Below are 18,249 nucleotides of genomic sequence, written 5' to 3' on the forward strand. Positions count from 1 at the left end.
CTATCATTTCAGGTGGATGCACGGTTGACGCCCCTGGCTGCGATGGGGCTAGACAGAGGAACTCTGATTCACGATGGGCTTCGTCTCCATGGTGGAGTTGTTTATCCAGGGATCAGAGCGTTGCCAGCTGAGAAGAGCCGAGAGACGCCTGCCCTTCCCCTCAGTTATAGCAGGGATGGCCTTCCAGAGCTCATCTACAAGCCTGATGGCCCACTGGACAGTCGTAAGCCTACTAATGGATACCTCGGCCTCTATAAGGGAACCCCTCCAAGTCTCCACAAGCCTGTGCTGGTTCCTGGAGCAGAAGGTCTAGGCTTGGAACGCAGAGTAGGGCCTGGGGAAAAAGCATCTGAACTGGGTTTGGCAGGTGCTGGTGGCAGCTACCTCCGTCTGCCATGGCTCAGCCCCTACCCTGAAGCAAGCATGTATCCGTTCATGGACTCCAAGTTTGCAGCTCTTAACATGTACAAAGCATCCTTGCTCAGCCAACCCAACCCCTATCTTCCCCAGCACCTGGCCTATCCTTCTCTGTGTGCAGCCCAGGGTGGCAATGTTAACCCTGCTGCAGCCCCTTCCCCTGCCGAGAGGCTCTACTATATGCCTCCATATCCTCCCTCCCCCATCTCATCCCCGATGGTGGGAACCCCTATGAGGATTCCTGCAGTCACAGTGGCCCCCACCTCATTGGTACACTGCCATGACAAGGGCCTTGGTGTTGCACCCCCATTCCCACAGCAGCTTCACCAACTTTCCCCTCATCCACAGCACCATCAGGCTGCTACAGACCGGGACCGGTCCCCAAACAGGAGCAGCAGACCAAGCAGACCTCCCTCTAGGAAGGGCTCCAGCAGCAATAATAACAGCAGTAGTTCTAACACTAGCAACACCAGTGGTGGAAATGATAATAGTCTGCCTACTGATTCATCCCCCCATGCATCTTCTCGCCTTCCCCAGCCTCCTGCTCTGATTGACAGTTCACTGGATTTACAAAGGCCAGTGGCTAGAATAGGGCAGCTGCCTGCCTCCTCCACTTCTTCAGTATGTGCCTCATCCTCTTCCACTCAGTCCATTCCTCATCCATTCTCTGTAAGCAGTATGGCAGACCAGTCCTCTCCAGCCCGGCCCAGCCCTCACAAATCCAGGCCAAGAGATGGTGTGCCTGAGCACAGAATTGTGGGGGCTGAGAGGAGATCCAGCAGGTCACCCTCCAAACCTCATTTTGAAAGACCAGCCCATCAACCTCAAGTAACCAAAGACTCAGCAGAAAAGCCCTTGGATTTGTCTGGACGAATGCTGGAGTTTGGACTGCCTCCAAATGGATTCCCAGTCAAGATAGACGCAATGGCATCAGGCACACGTTATGGGCTGCCCCATAACAGAGAGCTCTTAAAAGAAAATATGTCCCTGTCTCCTTCCTCTCATGCTCATTCTGTGGTCAGCAGCACTTCTTCAAAGGTCTCAGAGAGGCCAGAAATGATCAGCACTTTACACTCCTCCTGGGTAGTACCTAGTCCATCTCCTTCTCATCCACAGCATACATCAGGCTTACCCCCCTCACCAAGACCTAACACAGACCTGGGCCTCTCCCAAGTCAAAGGCTCTTCACCTTCTGTCATCAAACACAAGAGTCTGGAGAGAGTACATCCTCAGCAGCGTAGCTCATCCTGTCCAAGGATAGGGGAGCCCAACCATACTGTTCCATCTACTCAGCATTCTGGCTCATCTCTTGCTAGTTCAAGGCCTCTTTCTCCAAAGCCTAGTGGTGAGTGGGTCAAACAGAGCCCCAACCAATCTGAACATGCATCAGTCATAGGTCACCACAGAGAGGGAACAGAAAAGTCCTCACAGCCCACTAAGAGAGGTGAAACAACTCCTGATGTTTCATCCTACAAGCGCCCCTGTTTAGAGAACGGCCACCCTCCTGGCCACCTTTACCTTCCACAGAGTGAGGCTTACCTGAACCACAGCTTGGCCTATGCCAATAGATACCTGCACTACCCCATCCCTGATGGTATGGCACTGCACTCACTGCCTCTCACAGGGAAGGGCCCAGTCTATCCTCATCCAGTATTGCTTGGCAGCAACAGCCTTTACCCAGGTCATTTGGCACCAAAACATCCTTTACCCTACCACAACCTCCCAGCCGGTCCAGGGGGGGAATACCTCACTTATAACTCACAGGAGATGGCCCATCCCCTGATGCAGCCTCACTCAGACAGCAAGCCACCAGAAAGGGGAGATGCTACTTTGAAACCCAGAGGACCGGAGAAATCTCGGGGAGCTGCTGAAGAATGTGGGGCTCACAGAGACCGTAACAGTGGGAAAGAGACTGGTGATGGGAGCCAAACAAAACCTGATAGGGAAACAGGAGCACAAGGTCAGAGTGGAAGTCAAAGCAAAACTTCCTCTGTAACATCCAGGGAAAAGATCATCTGCATCGACCTTGTGCACTCAGACACAGATATGGAGTCTACTCCAACAGTTCACAAACAGCCCTCTGCTGAGCCTAGCGCTAAGGTTGTCCAAACGGAATCTTCTAATAGTGATCATAATGCAACAAAGTCTGACTTTGAACCAAAACACCACATTTCCCATCCATATTCAGTTCAGTCAGGAAATGCCCCCACCCTGAAGCCCAACCACACTGATAGAGGGTCAGAAACTCCATTTGGGAAAACAATGGTTCCTCAGGACACAGGCTGTCCTGGGATGACAGCTACCACATCCCCAAATTCTCCAGGGCAAGAGACTGAGGCAGAGGACAGCCCAGAGGAAAAGAGCCCCAGCCCAGAACCTGACGACCAAGACCAGAGTACCTTGCGCTGTGCCCGCACATCTGGGGAGCGTAGCTCTGGTAAAGACAAAGGGGACAGGGACAGAACTCCAAATGTTACTCAGTACTGCACAGAAGTGGTAAAGGAGTCAGACCAGGAGATGGTGTGTGAGAGGGAGACTGAGAAGGAAGACAGTATTGTTGACCTAGGGGAGTCTCAAGGAGAAGGGGAGGAGGATGAAGACGATGGTAGTCAGACTTCATCTAAAAGCTCTCGTAGATCCAGTCTGGCTAAAAGGATTGCTAACTCCTCAGGCTACGTTGGTGACCGCTTTAAATGTGTCACCACTGAGCTGTATGCTGACTCCAGCAAGCTGAGCCGTGAACAGAGAGCATTGCAGGTAAGGCTTTTTACACTGTAAGTGTGTGTGCATTTTTATATTGCAGGATATGCTGGGCTCAAGTTGGTGTTGGGCTGTAGATGCTTTAGGTAATTAAGACCAGAGCTTATCTGCAGATAAGTCGAACATACTTTGAGCTCTAACATCCACACAGGAATAAATCCCTATGGACCACTGTCTTTATTCCCTTGCTGCATTATGTAGAACTGCCTGTGGAATAAACTCTGCATGAATTTGGCATACTCTGCATTCACAACACATTCCAAAATAATAGTTCTGTCATGCTACTGTCCTGGCCATAAAGCTTGACCTTTCCCCTTCGTACATCATTGCCTTAGTGAGCTGGTGGAAGGCCAGTTGAGGCCCTCTCTCAGGGACGGCAGATCAAAGGTTAACCAGGACTGTCGTCTCTGTATGTTGATTAGTGAGCAGTCATTGTAAAGGTTATTTTCTGTGCGTGCGTGTTTGTGTGTCCGTACGTGCCTGTCCTTGTGTGACTGCCTTGGGGCTAAAGCATGTGTTAGTGCTGACTGTGCTATAGCGCCATATAGTTTGAGAGCATGACTGTGGCAGCCTCATGGTTCACACTGCCTTTGGCTATGCTTAACCCCAAGTTGAGGGGCAGCAGAGGGGTTACACTGTGCTTAAAAACCAGCGCATGCCCTCTTTGGGTTCCTCTTAGGGTTTCTGCATGCCCCCATCTGCCAATCGCTATTCTCCCCAACACTCCTTCCCCTGATGGCCTATGCTGCCCTGCCTGGTTACTGTCCAAGGTCGTCATTTGCTCCCCATCATTTCCTAACACACCGTATAAGAAAACACACAAATACAGCATCACTTTGCCATCAGCCCACTATCCTTTAAATACAAACAGCTGAGAGGTTTCTCTTTGGTTCCTTATGCTCATCATTAAACACAGACTTTGTATGCTATGTTATCCACTGGCTCAGAGGCAGATATGTTAATAGTTTGCACATGTTTGTCTTTGTTATGAACACTCTTCAAAAAAGAAAAAAAAAATGGTTATGTCTGTGTCTTACCTGTCAATGCACAGCTGCAATTCAAAACTATTGAAGACCATATTTCTGGACATGAAAAATATAGATCTAAAGTGACTAAAATAAACCTTTAAATGTAAGACTGGATTTTTATTCTTCATGCTTTATATAAAGTATTTCCGTTTTTCAACATTTGTCAATCACGCTGTTCAGAAATCATTTGATAGTTTTGGTGCAATGTTAATTGACCTGTTGAGTCATTTTGATTTTGTTGATGTTTTGTGGGATTGTGGCTACCTATTGTTGTGTGAAAAGAAACATGTGGAGAAACATAACATAAATTCATAAAAAGATGAAATGATGGACAGATATATTGAGCCCCCCCATTCTAATTGCTTAGATGGAAGTCATATCACGAGAGGGGAGTAATATAAGTCAACCTGCAGCTAACTGGGAGGTCAGTTCTTTACATTTCTTATCACATCTGCCTCTGATGGGCTCTATCTGTCCTTTGTACTCTGTATCGCTGCACACTCCTTCTCCCCCCACTTCCTTTTTTTCCCACTTTTTCATCTCCTCTCTCTGTCTCAGGGCTTAGACGTACATGTTTCTAGCCATGTTTATATTCCAGGAAGGGAGATGCCAGGATTTAAGCCCCAGAGCGCATGGACTCACAGTGGCTGCAATAGTTTAACCTCTGTGTCTTGATGCCATGCTTGCGATTTATGTGTCTACCTTTTTTGTCCTGTGTGTGTGCGCGTATGTGTGGGGGTTGACTTTCTTTAGCATTTTCTTTGATTTGAAGACAATGTGATTTCTGATTATTATTATTATTTTGCTTCTGTAGCTGTTTAGGCCAGATTGAGGCTTAGAGAGGTGTGTGTGTGTGGTGAAGACGGATGATGAGTGGTTTTCATGGTTTTTCTGTACATTTGTGTGTGTGCATGCAGCGGGCAATGATGCGGTTCTCGGAGCTGGAGCTGAAGGAGAAGGAGGGCGGCGGTGTGTGTGTGTCTGCCTCGGCAGTGGCAGCAGGACGAGAGCTGGCAGACGGCCAGCGCAGAGAGCGAGCGCTGGAACACTGCCAACACACCACCAGGCAGGGAGAGAGGGAGGGTGAGTAACCTAGCACCACACACGCACAAACACACACATTGGAAAGAGCATGCACGCACGCACGCACGCATATGTGCAGCCACTCTGCAAATGAACACTCAAAAAGCAACGCACACAAACAATAGGCGCACATACAGACTTGCATGCACTTGCAGCAAATGCGAAGGCAAGACCGGGTCACTCTAAAAAAAGACGCTCGGCTCACACACACACAGATTTGTGCACAGACACACACTTTTACACAAGCCAGGCGGTGGAAGCGAGTTTGCGAATTGGAGAGACATTGTGGGGGAGTTTTATTTTCAAGAAGCCTTTTGTGCATATCTGCGTTCAGAGACGATTGAGAGCGAGGCCAAGAGGGGAAGGAGGGGCAGAGATTGCACGAGTAAGACGGAGAGAGTGAAAGCGGGGGAGAATTGGTGGGTGAAAAAAAAAACGGATGGGTGAGTGAAACGGAAAGAGGGAGAGGGTGGTAGGGAGGACTGAAGGGGCTGGGGGGAGGGGGTGTGGTGGTGGTTAGTTACGTTGGCCGGGAGCCCAGCTGTGTGTTGGAGCGAGGCCGCGGCTGACGTGTGAGCCTAATTATGGCATGGAGAGAGATGGAGAGGGAGTCGGGGAGAGGAGGAAGGGGGGGGAGGGGGTAGAGTCACGCTCTGTGTGAGAAGGGCGTGGTGCGGTCATGCTGTGGGGGAGGACAGGGAAGGAGGGGGTGGGGGGTTGGTGGTATGGGAGTCGCCGTGCGCATCGAGAGCGCAGGATGTTTTCCTGCCTCTCCCCTCTGGAAGTGCAAGCGCCTGCACTGAACCGTCAGACCGCTGGCTCGGCTCACATCAGATTAAAAAGTCTTTACCCCATCAAAGTTTTACTGCCTGTCTTAAAAGCAGAATAAAAGCTGGCTGGTGTTTAACTGGCATTCTCCCTCTGTCAATCCTCAACCCCATCTCACCTCCACCCCTTGTTTCCTTGCTCCCTTTCTGTCTGTCTCTCTGGTTTGTGGTCTGTCTGCATCCCTCTTTCATCCTCTGTCGCCTCTGCCCTTCCTCCCTGCCCTGTTTCCATCCGTCCGTATCTGCTCTGCTCAGGTATTCGGCTGCCTCATGGTAACAGAGTTCCAGTTCTGCAGAGGTGTGGAGTCCTGAGGGAGCCTTTATCTCCGGTACAGGGGACCCAAGATGGGGCCAGAGGCACCAGCCACGGAGGACTGAAGGATGCAACCAGGAAGGTGGCAAGGGAACCTGAGGGAGGCCACTGTGCACCACCCACCTTGACACCAGCAAAAGGGTACCCTGAAGATAAGGCCAACGCGGGATTTGGATCCACCAGGAAACGGCCTAAGCCAGAGCAGGAGGACACACAGAGGGATGAAGGAGAACGTGTCTCCCATCCCGAGAAAAAGCCCAAGATCTCCACCGGTGAGAATCTATGCCTCATCACCCACTCGCTCCTCTGGTTTCCCTTAAATATTCACCCACTGTCTTCATCAATGTCTTCTATTCGTTTAATTCTGCCCACTTATTTCCCCTTACCCTTTGCGATGCTGAGCTCCATCTCAAACCTTGTTATTTTTTAATCTTTCAATTCCTTTTGTCATTCCCTCCCTCCCAATCAAATCCACCTTAAACCCACTCTGCCACAACCTCCCCTTTTCCACTCTCTGTCCCATCTTTCGCTCTGTGTGGCAGCCAGCTCAGAGAAGTGTTTAATCCTGCCTTTGAGCGGAGTGCGCAAGAGAAGCGAGGAAGAGGGATAGCCATTCTCTCTCTCTCTTCTTTCAGCTCCTTCGTTCCTCCGCTGCGCTTACCCACCCTCTTCAAAGCTGCTCTTTTCTTCTCTTTTCATCTCCTTTCTTTTTTTCCCCTCATCTGTTTGGGTTTCCTTTTTTTCCTGGCATGTGGTATCCCGCTTGCTCTCCCCGGCACTGGCAGACGAGTCAAATACCCATCGCTTGTGAATTTCAAGGGGGAGGACTCTTCCTCTGCATCTTTAGTCTTTTGTGCTTTGTTTTTTTGCCCAATTCTTGACTTCTCCCTCCCTTTTCCCTTCTGTCTGATACACATCCCACACCCCGCTTCGGTTGCTTGTGTGTGTTTGTATTAAATGTGAGGCTTACATGGGGGTTTACAAGCCATAAGGTTGTGATGATTAATGCCCTTTTGTTTATATGCTCTGTTTTCTGCATGTCAGTGTACTACTGTATCAGAATGTGTGTTTTACATTATCCAACAGGTTTTTAATAACTTTAACAAGACCAAGTGATGGATGAAATTTTTTTTCATCTTGGTAATAGGGTTTCTGTGGATGCTTAAAAAGTCTTTAAAGTCTAAAATCCAATAATCTGCATTTTAGGCCTTAAAATGCCTTGAGTATGATTTTGGCAGGTCTTAGAAATAAATTGGATTAAGAAGTTAACTGTACTTTTTATAAAGTTACATTTACTTTTTGCTTTTTAAATATGTTTTGATCAAATGTGTAGTGATCATATGGTAACAAAGCTATAAACCAAAACAAAGCCAAACCGGGTAAGTGCAAGTTCGATAAGATCTGGTGTGAGAACAGCACATAAGGAATAAATTCATTCAATTCTGGGGCTCTCCCCTATATCCTTGATACTTATTTTTGGCTGCGAAATATGTTAACAATACTTTTCATCCAGGACAAATAACTTGTTGAAACTTGCAGTACCCCTCTGTCAGAGCCATATAGTCTTTCAACTTTCTGCACTTAAAAAACAACGTTAAATGTATTGGTAAATGATACTGTGCTTGGCGGTGTTTTTGTAACAGAGATCTATACTGTTGGAAATTCTGTGTTTGCTATCTGCAGATGAACATGAGCATGCTAGTCCAGATGAAGACGACGACGATGACGAGGTGCGGAAGCTGAAAGTGTGCATTGAGCTGAAGGGACTGCGACTCAGCAAGCCCACCACTGGTGCAGCTTCACCCGACAGGTCCCAAATGAAACAGGAAAAAGCCTGGACTCAGCCTCGATTGGTCTCCTCGGCCCAGAACCTACGGGAGCGCAAGATGAAGGCCGGCGAGCCAGAGGACAGAGCTGCAGCGCAGAGAGCCGAGATCAACAGGAAATGGGGTTGTGAGAAGCTACTTAATGGTAAGAATGAACCGCCAGCCGTGCAAACCGCTGCTGTATCTTGAGTTCAGCTAGGGTAACGGAAATCTATCTTTGGCTCACGTTTCACTTTCTTGTTGAGCAGTCTGTCTTGAGGGGATTTCCCCAGAGGTTTTGGGGAGGGGGGCAGAGGAAATGAGGTAGGGGATACTTCCTCTTGCCAGGGGAAAAGGCTCAGGGAATCAGAAAAGGGACCTGGAGACTAAACCTAAAATGCGCCCCCCCCCCCACCCCGGTTTGGGTTTTTGTTCAGCTGGTCTACAGTGGGCTCAGTGAGAGCGATGAAAGACCAAATGAGGAAAGTGGCTGCTGGAGATATGCGTGGGCAGGTGTAGTGTGACTAATGTGTGATCAATGAATTTTTCTCTTTCTTTTTTCCCCTCAAGACCAGTCACAGAGAAAGGGAGGGCGGGGAGTGTGTGTGTGTCGGGGGGGGTAACTTATTAAAACCTGGGCTTTCCCTTATTCATGTGCCCAAACTGTGGCGGAGATGAGGGGAGACTAAAAGAAAAGGAGAGAGATTAAGGGAAGTGAATAAAGCAGTGGAGATTTTGGTTTCCTGTGGAAACCGCAAGCCCTGATTGGTGGCTGAGGCTTTTTTTTTTTAAATATATTTTTTGATTCTTATTTCGTTTTGCTTTTTAGATAAGATCACCCTGGCAACAGCCATGAAGTTACAATGAATGTGGTTATGTCCCCGTCTGTCAGGGCTGTGGTCTTTTTTCTTTCAGTTTTTTAAGGTCTCCATCAGATAAATCATTCATTTCTATTTTTCTGTTTTTTGAGACAGGTTTCATAGAATGCGCTTGTACATTTGAGCATCAGCAGGTGAAGATAATTTTACTTTGCTCATCACTGGTTTCAAGCTAGGACTGACTCAGTAGACTCTTTTGAAAGTTGTAAAGTAACACAGAGTAGAGTACTTGGAAATTTGCCAGGAAACTTGTTATAAGATATTAAGTACCATTTTGACAGTGGATTCCAGGTTTTTATTTTATCTGTAAATATGTTCTAAGAGAGGAAAAACCAGACAGTGTCACATTTGTTGAAGTCACAACTGTGTCCTTGCTGCAGTGAATGAGTGTGCACCAATCATTACGTGAGCCTGTGTTTTATGTGCAAGTGTGTGTCTTTTTTTATTTTTTATTTTTTCCCGAGCGAGCGGGCATGCTGTGCTCCCAGACAGCTCTGTGCACTCATTAATAAACCAACAGAGGGTGAGAGATGGCCTTGCAATATCTTCCCATCCTCCCCTTCGACTCTGCTCTCACACTATCAGCCACTCACTTTGCCTCCCTCTTTCCTCTCCTCTGACTCTGTTCTAGGAGTAGCTGCTTCTCCCCTTCCCCCCAGCCAGCTGAAGGACAGAGCGCAACTACCGGGCCCCTTCTCAGGTGACCGTGGCCTCAAGGAGCCCAGAAGGGGCCCTCCTTCTCCGACCCCTGAGCAGTCGTTGGGCGGAACCCCTCCCCTCAAGCCTCGTCGCCATAGTGACACAGACAAACCCAAGGGCAAGCGGCCGTGCAAGACCAAACACACCAGTCAGAGGGAGCGAGAGCGGGAGAAAAGGAAGGAGGCCACACCTAACAGTCCGGGCCAGCGCTGCGTGGCTGATCTGGGAGCAGCTGAAGATGACAAGGTGAGTGCTGATAGGGTGTCTGGCCACGATAGGAGTGTCTGGATGTTTGCAGCAGCGGAGTCTGTTTCAGTATGCCTGTCGGCGCCTCTGATTATGCAGCTGGGAGAGGGAGGGTGGGAGAGAGGAAGGAAGTATGTTTACAATGTTTGGAGGACTGCTGGAGCTTTGACCTCCTCATGCCCTTATTGACTCCCTGTGGAGAGGGCCTTCATGCATGTGTGTTTGTCTCTAGGCCTTAATTGTTAAACGTGTGTCATCGATGGTGTTGCGTGTGTGTGTAGGTACGTGCCAGGACTGTGAGTGTCTGTGTTGGTGAGCATTCCTGACATAACAACAAAACCCTGGAGCAATTAAATGTTGCACTCAACACAAGGCTTGTCACACACACACACACACACACACACAGGCACTCTCCCTCGCTAACCCAGTGAGGAATGTAGCAGCCATGGTCGAGTGTATGAAGCGCTCGAGTTCAAAAGAGGGGAAAAAAATGAGCATGGGGAAAAATTGAAGGGGAAAAAAAAAAGAAGGCTAGTTGTTTTCCGCCCACGCTGCTCTACTGCCCTGCTCCTCCTCAGTCTGACAGCTGCTTTGACATGGAATTCCACTGAGAGGGCACACACACACACACAGAGGCAACTCCCTCTCTGGTGTGTTGTGCTCAGAGGGCGCTGGTTTAGCTGTTGGTTTAGCGGTTTTAGAAAACTTGCGTGCCAGGCTCCAGCATATGTGCTGTGAATACTTGGTGAAAAACTGTGTGTGTGGTTTTCTGTCATGCATGGCGCGTCTTCCATACATTGTATTCATATGTAGAGATGGATGTCAAAAATGACAAATGAAGGTATACACTCAGCCACAGGGGTGACTATCCATATGAATTAGCATCAAAAAGTCATGTGAGGATTAGTAGGAGTTTTGGGTCAAAACATTATTGAGCCTGGCTGATTATCAAATCTGGTATGCATTCATTTCTATGGTTACCTGTATTGTTATTTTTATAATATAAAAATGAGAAAAGCTGAAAAAAGTCCTACTATGACCCTGATGCAGCTACCTCTATTGTCACCACTCTATGGCAGTTCTGCTTTCTGCACAGTCTGCTGTCTTGAGGTTAATAATTGAGTTTTTTTCCATTTAGTTACTTTACAAAACTTTGGGAAGCTGTTGTGTTTGTTTTATTTGTTGCATTTTTCAGTTAACTTTCTAAGAAAAGCTGCTTGGAGCTCCCTGCGCTTTTTGTTTGAAGATAATGTTGAAAAGTTTTCTTTTAATTAAACATGTGCTTAAAGGCATTTCAACAAAGTTTTGTGTTGGAATTTGTGTTCTAAATTTTGACTCCAAGATTAGTGTTCTTCCTGCGAATGTATATGTGTAAGTGGTCTCCTTAATTCCTAATCCATCAGTGTCTGCCCTTTGGAGAAAACAGACGGTCAACCCCTACTTGGCCTGATAGTGATTGTCTCTGTATTTGCCAAAAAAAACCTCTGTGCGTGTGTTCTGTCCCTGTGAGGTCTGATGCTTGTGTCCTTGAGTGTCCGTGTGCCAGTGTGTGTGTGTGTGTGTGTGTTCTGTCTAATATGTGGCAGGGGCTTTAACACTCCATCTCTCTTTCTCTCTCTCTCTCTCCCCATCTCTCTCTCTCTCTCCCTCCCTCCACAGCCGAGTGAACAGCGTGGCGCTCCAAGGAAGAGAGCCGCCTCTCCTAATCATTATCCCTGCTCTCCAGTCAAGCCCTGTTCTCCCGCCGTGCTGTGTCCTCCCTCCCTGCAAATCCAGGCGAACGGCAGAGTGGGCGGCATCCCACCAGAAGGGGCCGGGGTGCACAGGACCCCCCCTGCCGAGCCCCCTGCGCTGCGTCCCATCCCGCCGGAGGCTCGACGGCTGATCGTGAACAAGAACGCAGGGGAGACTTTACTCCAACGAGCGGCGCGCCTGGGCTACGAGGTAACAGGCTGCACTTATCCATCCACCCTCTTTATCCCTTGTTCCTCTTCACATTTTACACTTCCACACATCATCACTTTCAAATTTAGGCTCATTCTCTTCCCAAATTGAGCTCATTTTCTCCCCTTACTTTGTTCCTGTCTGTAACTCTGGCAGAAATAGCTTGACAGTTTGTTCCAAATTTCCTTTCTCCGTCTGATTCTTCTCTCGCATCTGTCCCATTCTTCCCCTTTCTAGCTTCTTCTATTGCTTTTTTTGCATCACTTCCTTCTATTTCAACCTTTCTCTTGCTGTCTTTTCACCACGCTCCATCTTTTTTCCCTTCTCTTGCCCACTAGACTCTCTCTCTCTGGTTTCCGCTCTCTCTCTCTCTCTCTCTCTCTCCCCTTCTTCCCTCTCAGTGCTCTCTTTCTCTTCCTCTCTTTGTGACTCAGATTGTCGTCTGCACCCCTCCCCATCATCCTCCTCCTCCTCCTCCTCCTCTTCCTCCTCCCGGCAAGTGCGCACGCATACCCCCCCCCCCCTTCCTCCCCTCCTCTTGCCTCGCTCTGCTCTCACATCTCATTAATTTTCCGTGAGGCGAAGTGTGACACACTCGCAGACACAGACACACACACTCGCACGCGCACGCACGCGCACGTGTATGCACAGACAGCATGAGGGATCGGTAGGATCATTATACGGAGACTGATGCTCGCTGCCTCTCTAGCATCGGGAGTTTTTTTTCCCTTCCCCTTTTTCTTTGTGTGTTGCTGCTGATCGTTCGCTCATAGACCAGATCCTCTCTCATTCTCCCCACATACGAGAAAGACTGAGGCTGGTGTGTATTTTCCCTGAATCTCTCAACTCCCATCGCTCCGGAAGCTTTTAATTAAAGTTGGATGGCCCACTGTCTGGTTCTGCCTCATCCCTTGTGTTTCCGTTCGTGGGCCTAAACGATTCTCTTCCCATGTTGACATATTTTACAAATTGATTTATTGATCCAAGTGGTTTTAATGCCACTTGAGTTTCATATTGTCCTATACGTGTAAACTCTTTGTCTATATATGTGTGTGTGATCAATTTTATTTTTTATCACTAGCAAAGGTATCTTCACAGATCTGTAAATAGGTGTGGGTATCTTCTGTTGTTCATTAACCAGTTGCTTTATGGTGGTGTTTGTTGTTCACATTTATGATGATGAGGTGTGTTTGATTACGTGTGTGAGAGTCAGAGTGGGAAGAGTGTGAATGAGAGGTAAGCACTGGGAGTATAATCGCGTTCTAATGGCCCTCTAATGTGCCGTGGTGACTGTGGTTAGCAGTGGCGGCGGCTGTTTTTCTCTCTCCCTCAAACACACACACACACACACACACACACAGAGTGCAGCGCAGCAGCAGCAGGGTTCAGTCAGCCGTGCTGGAGAGAAGCTGGCTCGTCTCTCTGATTTATGCGTCTCTCTCGAACGTTTTTTTCCCCTCCCTCTCATTTTTTTCATTCCCCCTTCGCATTTTTCCCTTCCTGCGCTCCGCGTGTGGGGAGGGAAAAAGGGAGGAGGGAGGAGAGAAAACCTGAGACTACACAAACAAGGCGCTGACCGCTGCGCAAACAACACCCCCGCCTTCCCCTACCCCCCCCCCTCCCTTTCTTTCGCTCTCTCTCTCTCTCTCCCTCTCCCTCTCTCTCTCTCAGGAAGCTCGTCTCTCACTGCCTGTGTGTGATAAGCCTGGGGCAGACCCCTGGGGCTCCCACACACACACACACACACACACATACACACACACACACACACACACAAAGGACGTGTGCTGTGAGACACACCAATTTATGCATACTGCCTCACACATACACACACTCGCACAGAGCGCTTGTCTCACGCTGGTGTTTTAGAGCCGCAAGCTCTGGGCTTATCACACACAGGCAGAGAGATATGAGGGCCTGAGAGACAGAGGCACGTACGCACACACTTCTACACACACCGAATACGAAGGCACCACGCGCACACAGACGCGCGCTCAGAGAAACACCCGTTATGACCCAATAAGCACATGCACAGGCATCCTTACGTGTTCTTCTCCATATGCTGCACAGAACGATGACTCCACGCACTCGCTGCTGTCGCACACCCACACATGCAAATTCAGAATCACCTCATGCACGCAGACCCACACACACACACACACACACACACACACACACAGAGCTCACATACCGTCAGCGAACGCACACACACACAGAGACGCGAACAGAGTGCCTGTTGTTGCCTTATGTGTACAGACCTGCACATGTTAATGCACAACACCTCACGCACGCGCATACACACGTGCACGTAATTTAACACACCGTTCTGCGTTGTTCTCAATGCCCGGCCGACACTGTGCATATTTCATGTTCGTTTAGTTTTGCGATCCGTGCCTGTGCACATGAAAGCCCACTCTCTCCCACTCGCTCTCTTCCTTCCTTCCTCGCTCCCCTTTTATTCTCTCGCTCTCCCTCGTCTGCCTCGCTTTCTGAGCATTTGAAATGGTAATGAGGAAAGATTCTGCGGATGTCTTCATCCCTCTCGTGCCGGGGCTCAGGGCCCCTCCAGCTCTGCCCGTTGGAAGCTCAGATAAAGGTGCAATCTGCCATTTACTCTTCTCACATTAATCAATTCTGATGTTCCCTCTCAGATGAGTATGATCTAAGCAAAGAAAAACTAGAATTAATTTTTTTTCAGTTCCCGTGTAACTGGAATCTACGACAGCAAAAGCATTACTGCAATCACAGGCTTTGCTTGTGGCATAAACCTGCGCGTAGTTTCAAAATCAAATTTACTGCAAAATTTACACCAGTTTCAATATCCAACAGTCCTGATAGTGAGATTGGGAACCCACAGAATCGTAATAGCAGATATAGGACATAATCCATACATGACTACTTAATCATTTAAAATTACTGATTATTCCCTCAGTGAATAAACTAGGATGCAGTCTGAAGACCTACTTCTGCCGCGTTTCCACTATGTGGTACCCGCTCGGCTCGGCCTTTCTGCGTTCCCATTACGAAAAAGGACCTGGAATCTGGTACCCGGTACTAGTTTTTTGGTATCACCTTCGCCGAGGTTCCAAGCGATACTAAACCGTGACGTATAACACTGCAGACCGCTGATTGGTCAGTTTTCTCTGTGACCCGCCGTTTTATAAAAACAGATGCGGAAGTTGACAGTAAATCTAGCGGTACATTAATCCACAAGATAACAGCCCAAAACTACACCATGGTCGGTCGAGGAGATTCAGTCTTTGGTGGCCGACGTAAAAATTCAGACGAGACAACACGCAACGAGCGAGTTTTCAGCAACTCTGAGCAGATGACATGGAAATAACGCGCCGCATCACTATGACATCCAGGTACTGTAAAGTCTGTAGTACCCTGTACTGGAAACGGTCTGCAGGAATACAGAGTCGAGCTGGTTCCACGTAGTGAAAACGCGGCATTAGCCAACTGGTGGGAAGCAACTTCACTTTGGGAGCTCCTGTTCCTGCTGGCATCTGAATTATACCATATTATTAGCCCTGAGCTGATTCCCCCAGTGGTCACTCATGGTACACCATTTTCCCCATAGAACACAATGCCAAGTGATGTCTAAAAGTGTGTTCACAGACACCTACAACTTAAACAAGATCGGATATCAACTCTGTTTATGTCTTTGTAACATAGAGCTTGCATGCGTTATGTCTTCTGGACATCCAGAATAGTCATAAAATCTGTGGCGTCACTTTGCTGTAAACTCTGTTGGCCAAGCTGGATGGTTTATACAGTGAAACACTGGTCTGCATATACAGCAGACCACAAAATGTATACATAAAGGCAGAAGTTAACTGGTGCACACACAAACATTTTGACCAACTATTGGTGGCCATGTTGTAGTCCAGCATCCTGTTCTAATAACACACGCATGCGCTTTGCCTGTCAGCCTCATGTAATATTCGAAGTACTCTTACATCAGAATGGTAGTTCACTGACAAGGCACTGCCACCAGCCCTCTAGTAAAACAAGTTTTTAAGGTGTGAACAATCTCAGTGTAAATTATTAGGTCTTAGATTCTTAAACGTTCTCTTCAGACACAGCATGTGCCTCCGAGACTGGAGTCGATTCATACACATGCAAAACACATGATTCACTTGTCAGGGCACGCACCAACTTTACTGCCTTGTCTTTGGGATCGTCATCACACAGTGAAATTTACTCATGCATCACCTGCACAAGTGATATGCGTTTATACACACACAAACACATCTGTTGTATGCAAGGAGCATACAAGGCTGCGCTGCAAGGGGTTAAATGTCTGAGTGATGCATTGATTGCAGGCAAGCGCAGGGAAGCATTCTAGAGAGGGAGATTAGAGGACGGAGGGAAAGAGCGAGGGAGAGGAGGGGGAGCAGTGTCTCATTTTACTGCGGAGGAGTGTGTGTGTGTGTGTGTGTGTGTGTGTGTGTGTCTGGCGGGAAGCCGGGGCTCTCGTGCTAAGCTCCTCGCTCTCTCCCAGCGATATTAAACATGGCTCCGGAGGTTTAGCGCTACGCCTCCTCCACAGCCACACACACACACACACACACACGCACACACACACACACACACACACACACAGCCACACACACGTCAGCAGCACAAAAATATACATGTGCACAGACACACGCACACTCTTAGGCAGGCTGCATATCAACACTCTCTACCCGTCAGTCTCTCTAACACTTGCTCTCATTCACTCAGACAGACATGCATGCACACACACACACACACACACACACACACACACACACACACACACACACACACACACACACACAGAGCGAGAGTGGAATCCCCCAGAGGGGAGCTTCAGCACAGCGCTCCTGAATCTCTCTCCAGCAGGCAAACAGAGTGTTGGCAGTGAGCGAAAACCAGTTGGAGCATCGTTTCGCCCCCCCACCCCACCCCCACTCCTCTGTTTCTCTTTTTCCCTCACACTTTTTTTCCTCACACTTGCTCACTTCTTCTCTCTCGATCTCGCTTTCTGCTTTTCCCCCCATTTTCCTCATTGTCTCTTCCTCCCTGGCAGAGATTAACTTGTGTACCGCTCCTATCACTACAACTCTCTCTTCACACTACCACTACCACCCATTACACCCCACACCCCCACACTCATCTCTTGTTATTATCGGCTCCAGCCCAGAGGACAGCCCCGACAGATTTCATCCACAGATTCATTTATCTGTCATCTGTTGGGGTGTTGCCTCTTGTTTCTCCCCTTCTTCCGCCCTCTCTAACTCTTCGCTCATCTCTTTGTCAGTCTGTTTTCTCTCCATTGCCTGCCTGTCCTTTCCTCGTCCTCCCTCCATCCACCCGGTGCTCAAAGAGAGAGAGAGAGGGAGAGCGAGCGAGAGATAAACACTTGGACTAGATGGCAGGCTAGAATTAGCATAGAAATGGAAGTTTGGAGTCATTCCCCAGGTTCAGATGAGCAGCTCTTCTCCCCTCGGCACAGGGCTGTTAGAAGGACAGTGTATGAGCACGTCTGGATCTACTAGTCTTATGTATATGTGTACATAAATTATTGCAAGAGAGAACTTGCATGCAGAGAGAGTTCAAACCTGAGTCTTGATTTTAGATATTACTATACGTTACGTCACAGGGCTGGACAGAAGCATTAGGGTGCAAGAGTGCCAATATTTCAGTAGACATTTGACTTTCCTCAGTGGTCGAATGAAGCTTGCATTATGGGTCACCTTATATGTAGGTTAACCAGTCAGAAGTCCAGGACTTGATTAGATACTAAATGCATCGCAGTTTGGAATATCACACAAGGTTACAGTTGCTTAAGGTATATCTGCGTCATCATGTTCACACTGTACTGTAGTTTGATGGATTTTGCCACAACAACTAGGAATTATCATGTCAATGTGGCAGAAAGCCAAATCCAAGATAGATTGACTGCCATCTGCAAAGTGTCTTATAACAGCTGATTTAGGATCTGCACTTATATGTTCATTGATTGTGAAACTAAGTTGTCTCCTTGTTTTTACGATATAACAGATTGGCTGACAAACAAAGGACAGTTTTAAGGTGCAACTCAATCCTTGTGAACATATGTTGCATATAAGTACGTTTTTTTTTAAGGTCACAAACCCATTCTTGTCAGACTTAGACAGACCCTATATCAGCATACTGCCGGGCTGCTTTCTATTTTGCGTCTCCGCTGTGTTGAGCAGACACTGCTCCAGTCCAATAAAAACCAGTCTGACTACTTAG

The 18,249-nt window shown here is 48.1% G+C and overlaps 1 protein-coding gene across 3 annotated transcripts in view; it reads left to right on the forward strand.

The window, feature by feature from the left end:
* Nucleotides 1-18,249, forward strand: part of LOC115412731 (BCL-6 corepressor-like) — a 49,188-nt gene that overhangs the window by 25,757 nt on the left and 5,182 nt on the right. For 2 of the 3 annotated variants that reach the window (XM_030125360.1, XM_030125359.1), the window contains exons 3-9: nucleotides 13-3,174; nucleotides 4,573-4,629; nucleotides 5,123-5,288; nucleotides 6,371-6,700; nucleotides 8,112-8,399; nucleotides 9,743-10,056; nucleotides 11,716-12,000. In XM_030125360.1, the coding sequence (XP_029981220.1) occupies nucleotides 13-3,174; nucleotides 4,573-4,629; nucleotides 5,123-5,288; nucleotides 6,371-6,700; nucleotides 8,112-8,399; nucleotides 9,743-10,056; nucleotides 11,716-12,000 (4,602 nt within the window). The remainder of the gene's footprint in view (nucleotides 1-12; nucleotides 3,175-4,572; nucleotides 4,630-5,122; nucleotides 5,289-6,370; nucleotides 6,701-8,111; nucleotides 8,400-9,742; nucleotides 10,057-11,715; nucleotides 12,001-18,249) is intronic. The other variant, XM_030125361.1, reaches the window with a different exon arrangement.

The sequence above is a fragment of the Sphaeramia orbicularis genome, chromosome 21 (genome assembly GCF_902148855.1).
Source record: "Sphaeramia orbicularis chromosome 21, fSphaOr1.1, whole genome shotgun sequence".
NCBI classification, from domain to species: domain Eukaryota; kingdom Metazoa; phylum Chordata; class Actinopteri; order Kurtiformes; family Apogonidae; genus Sphaeramia; species Sphaeramia orbicularis.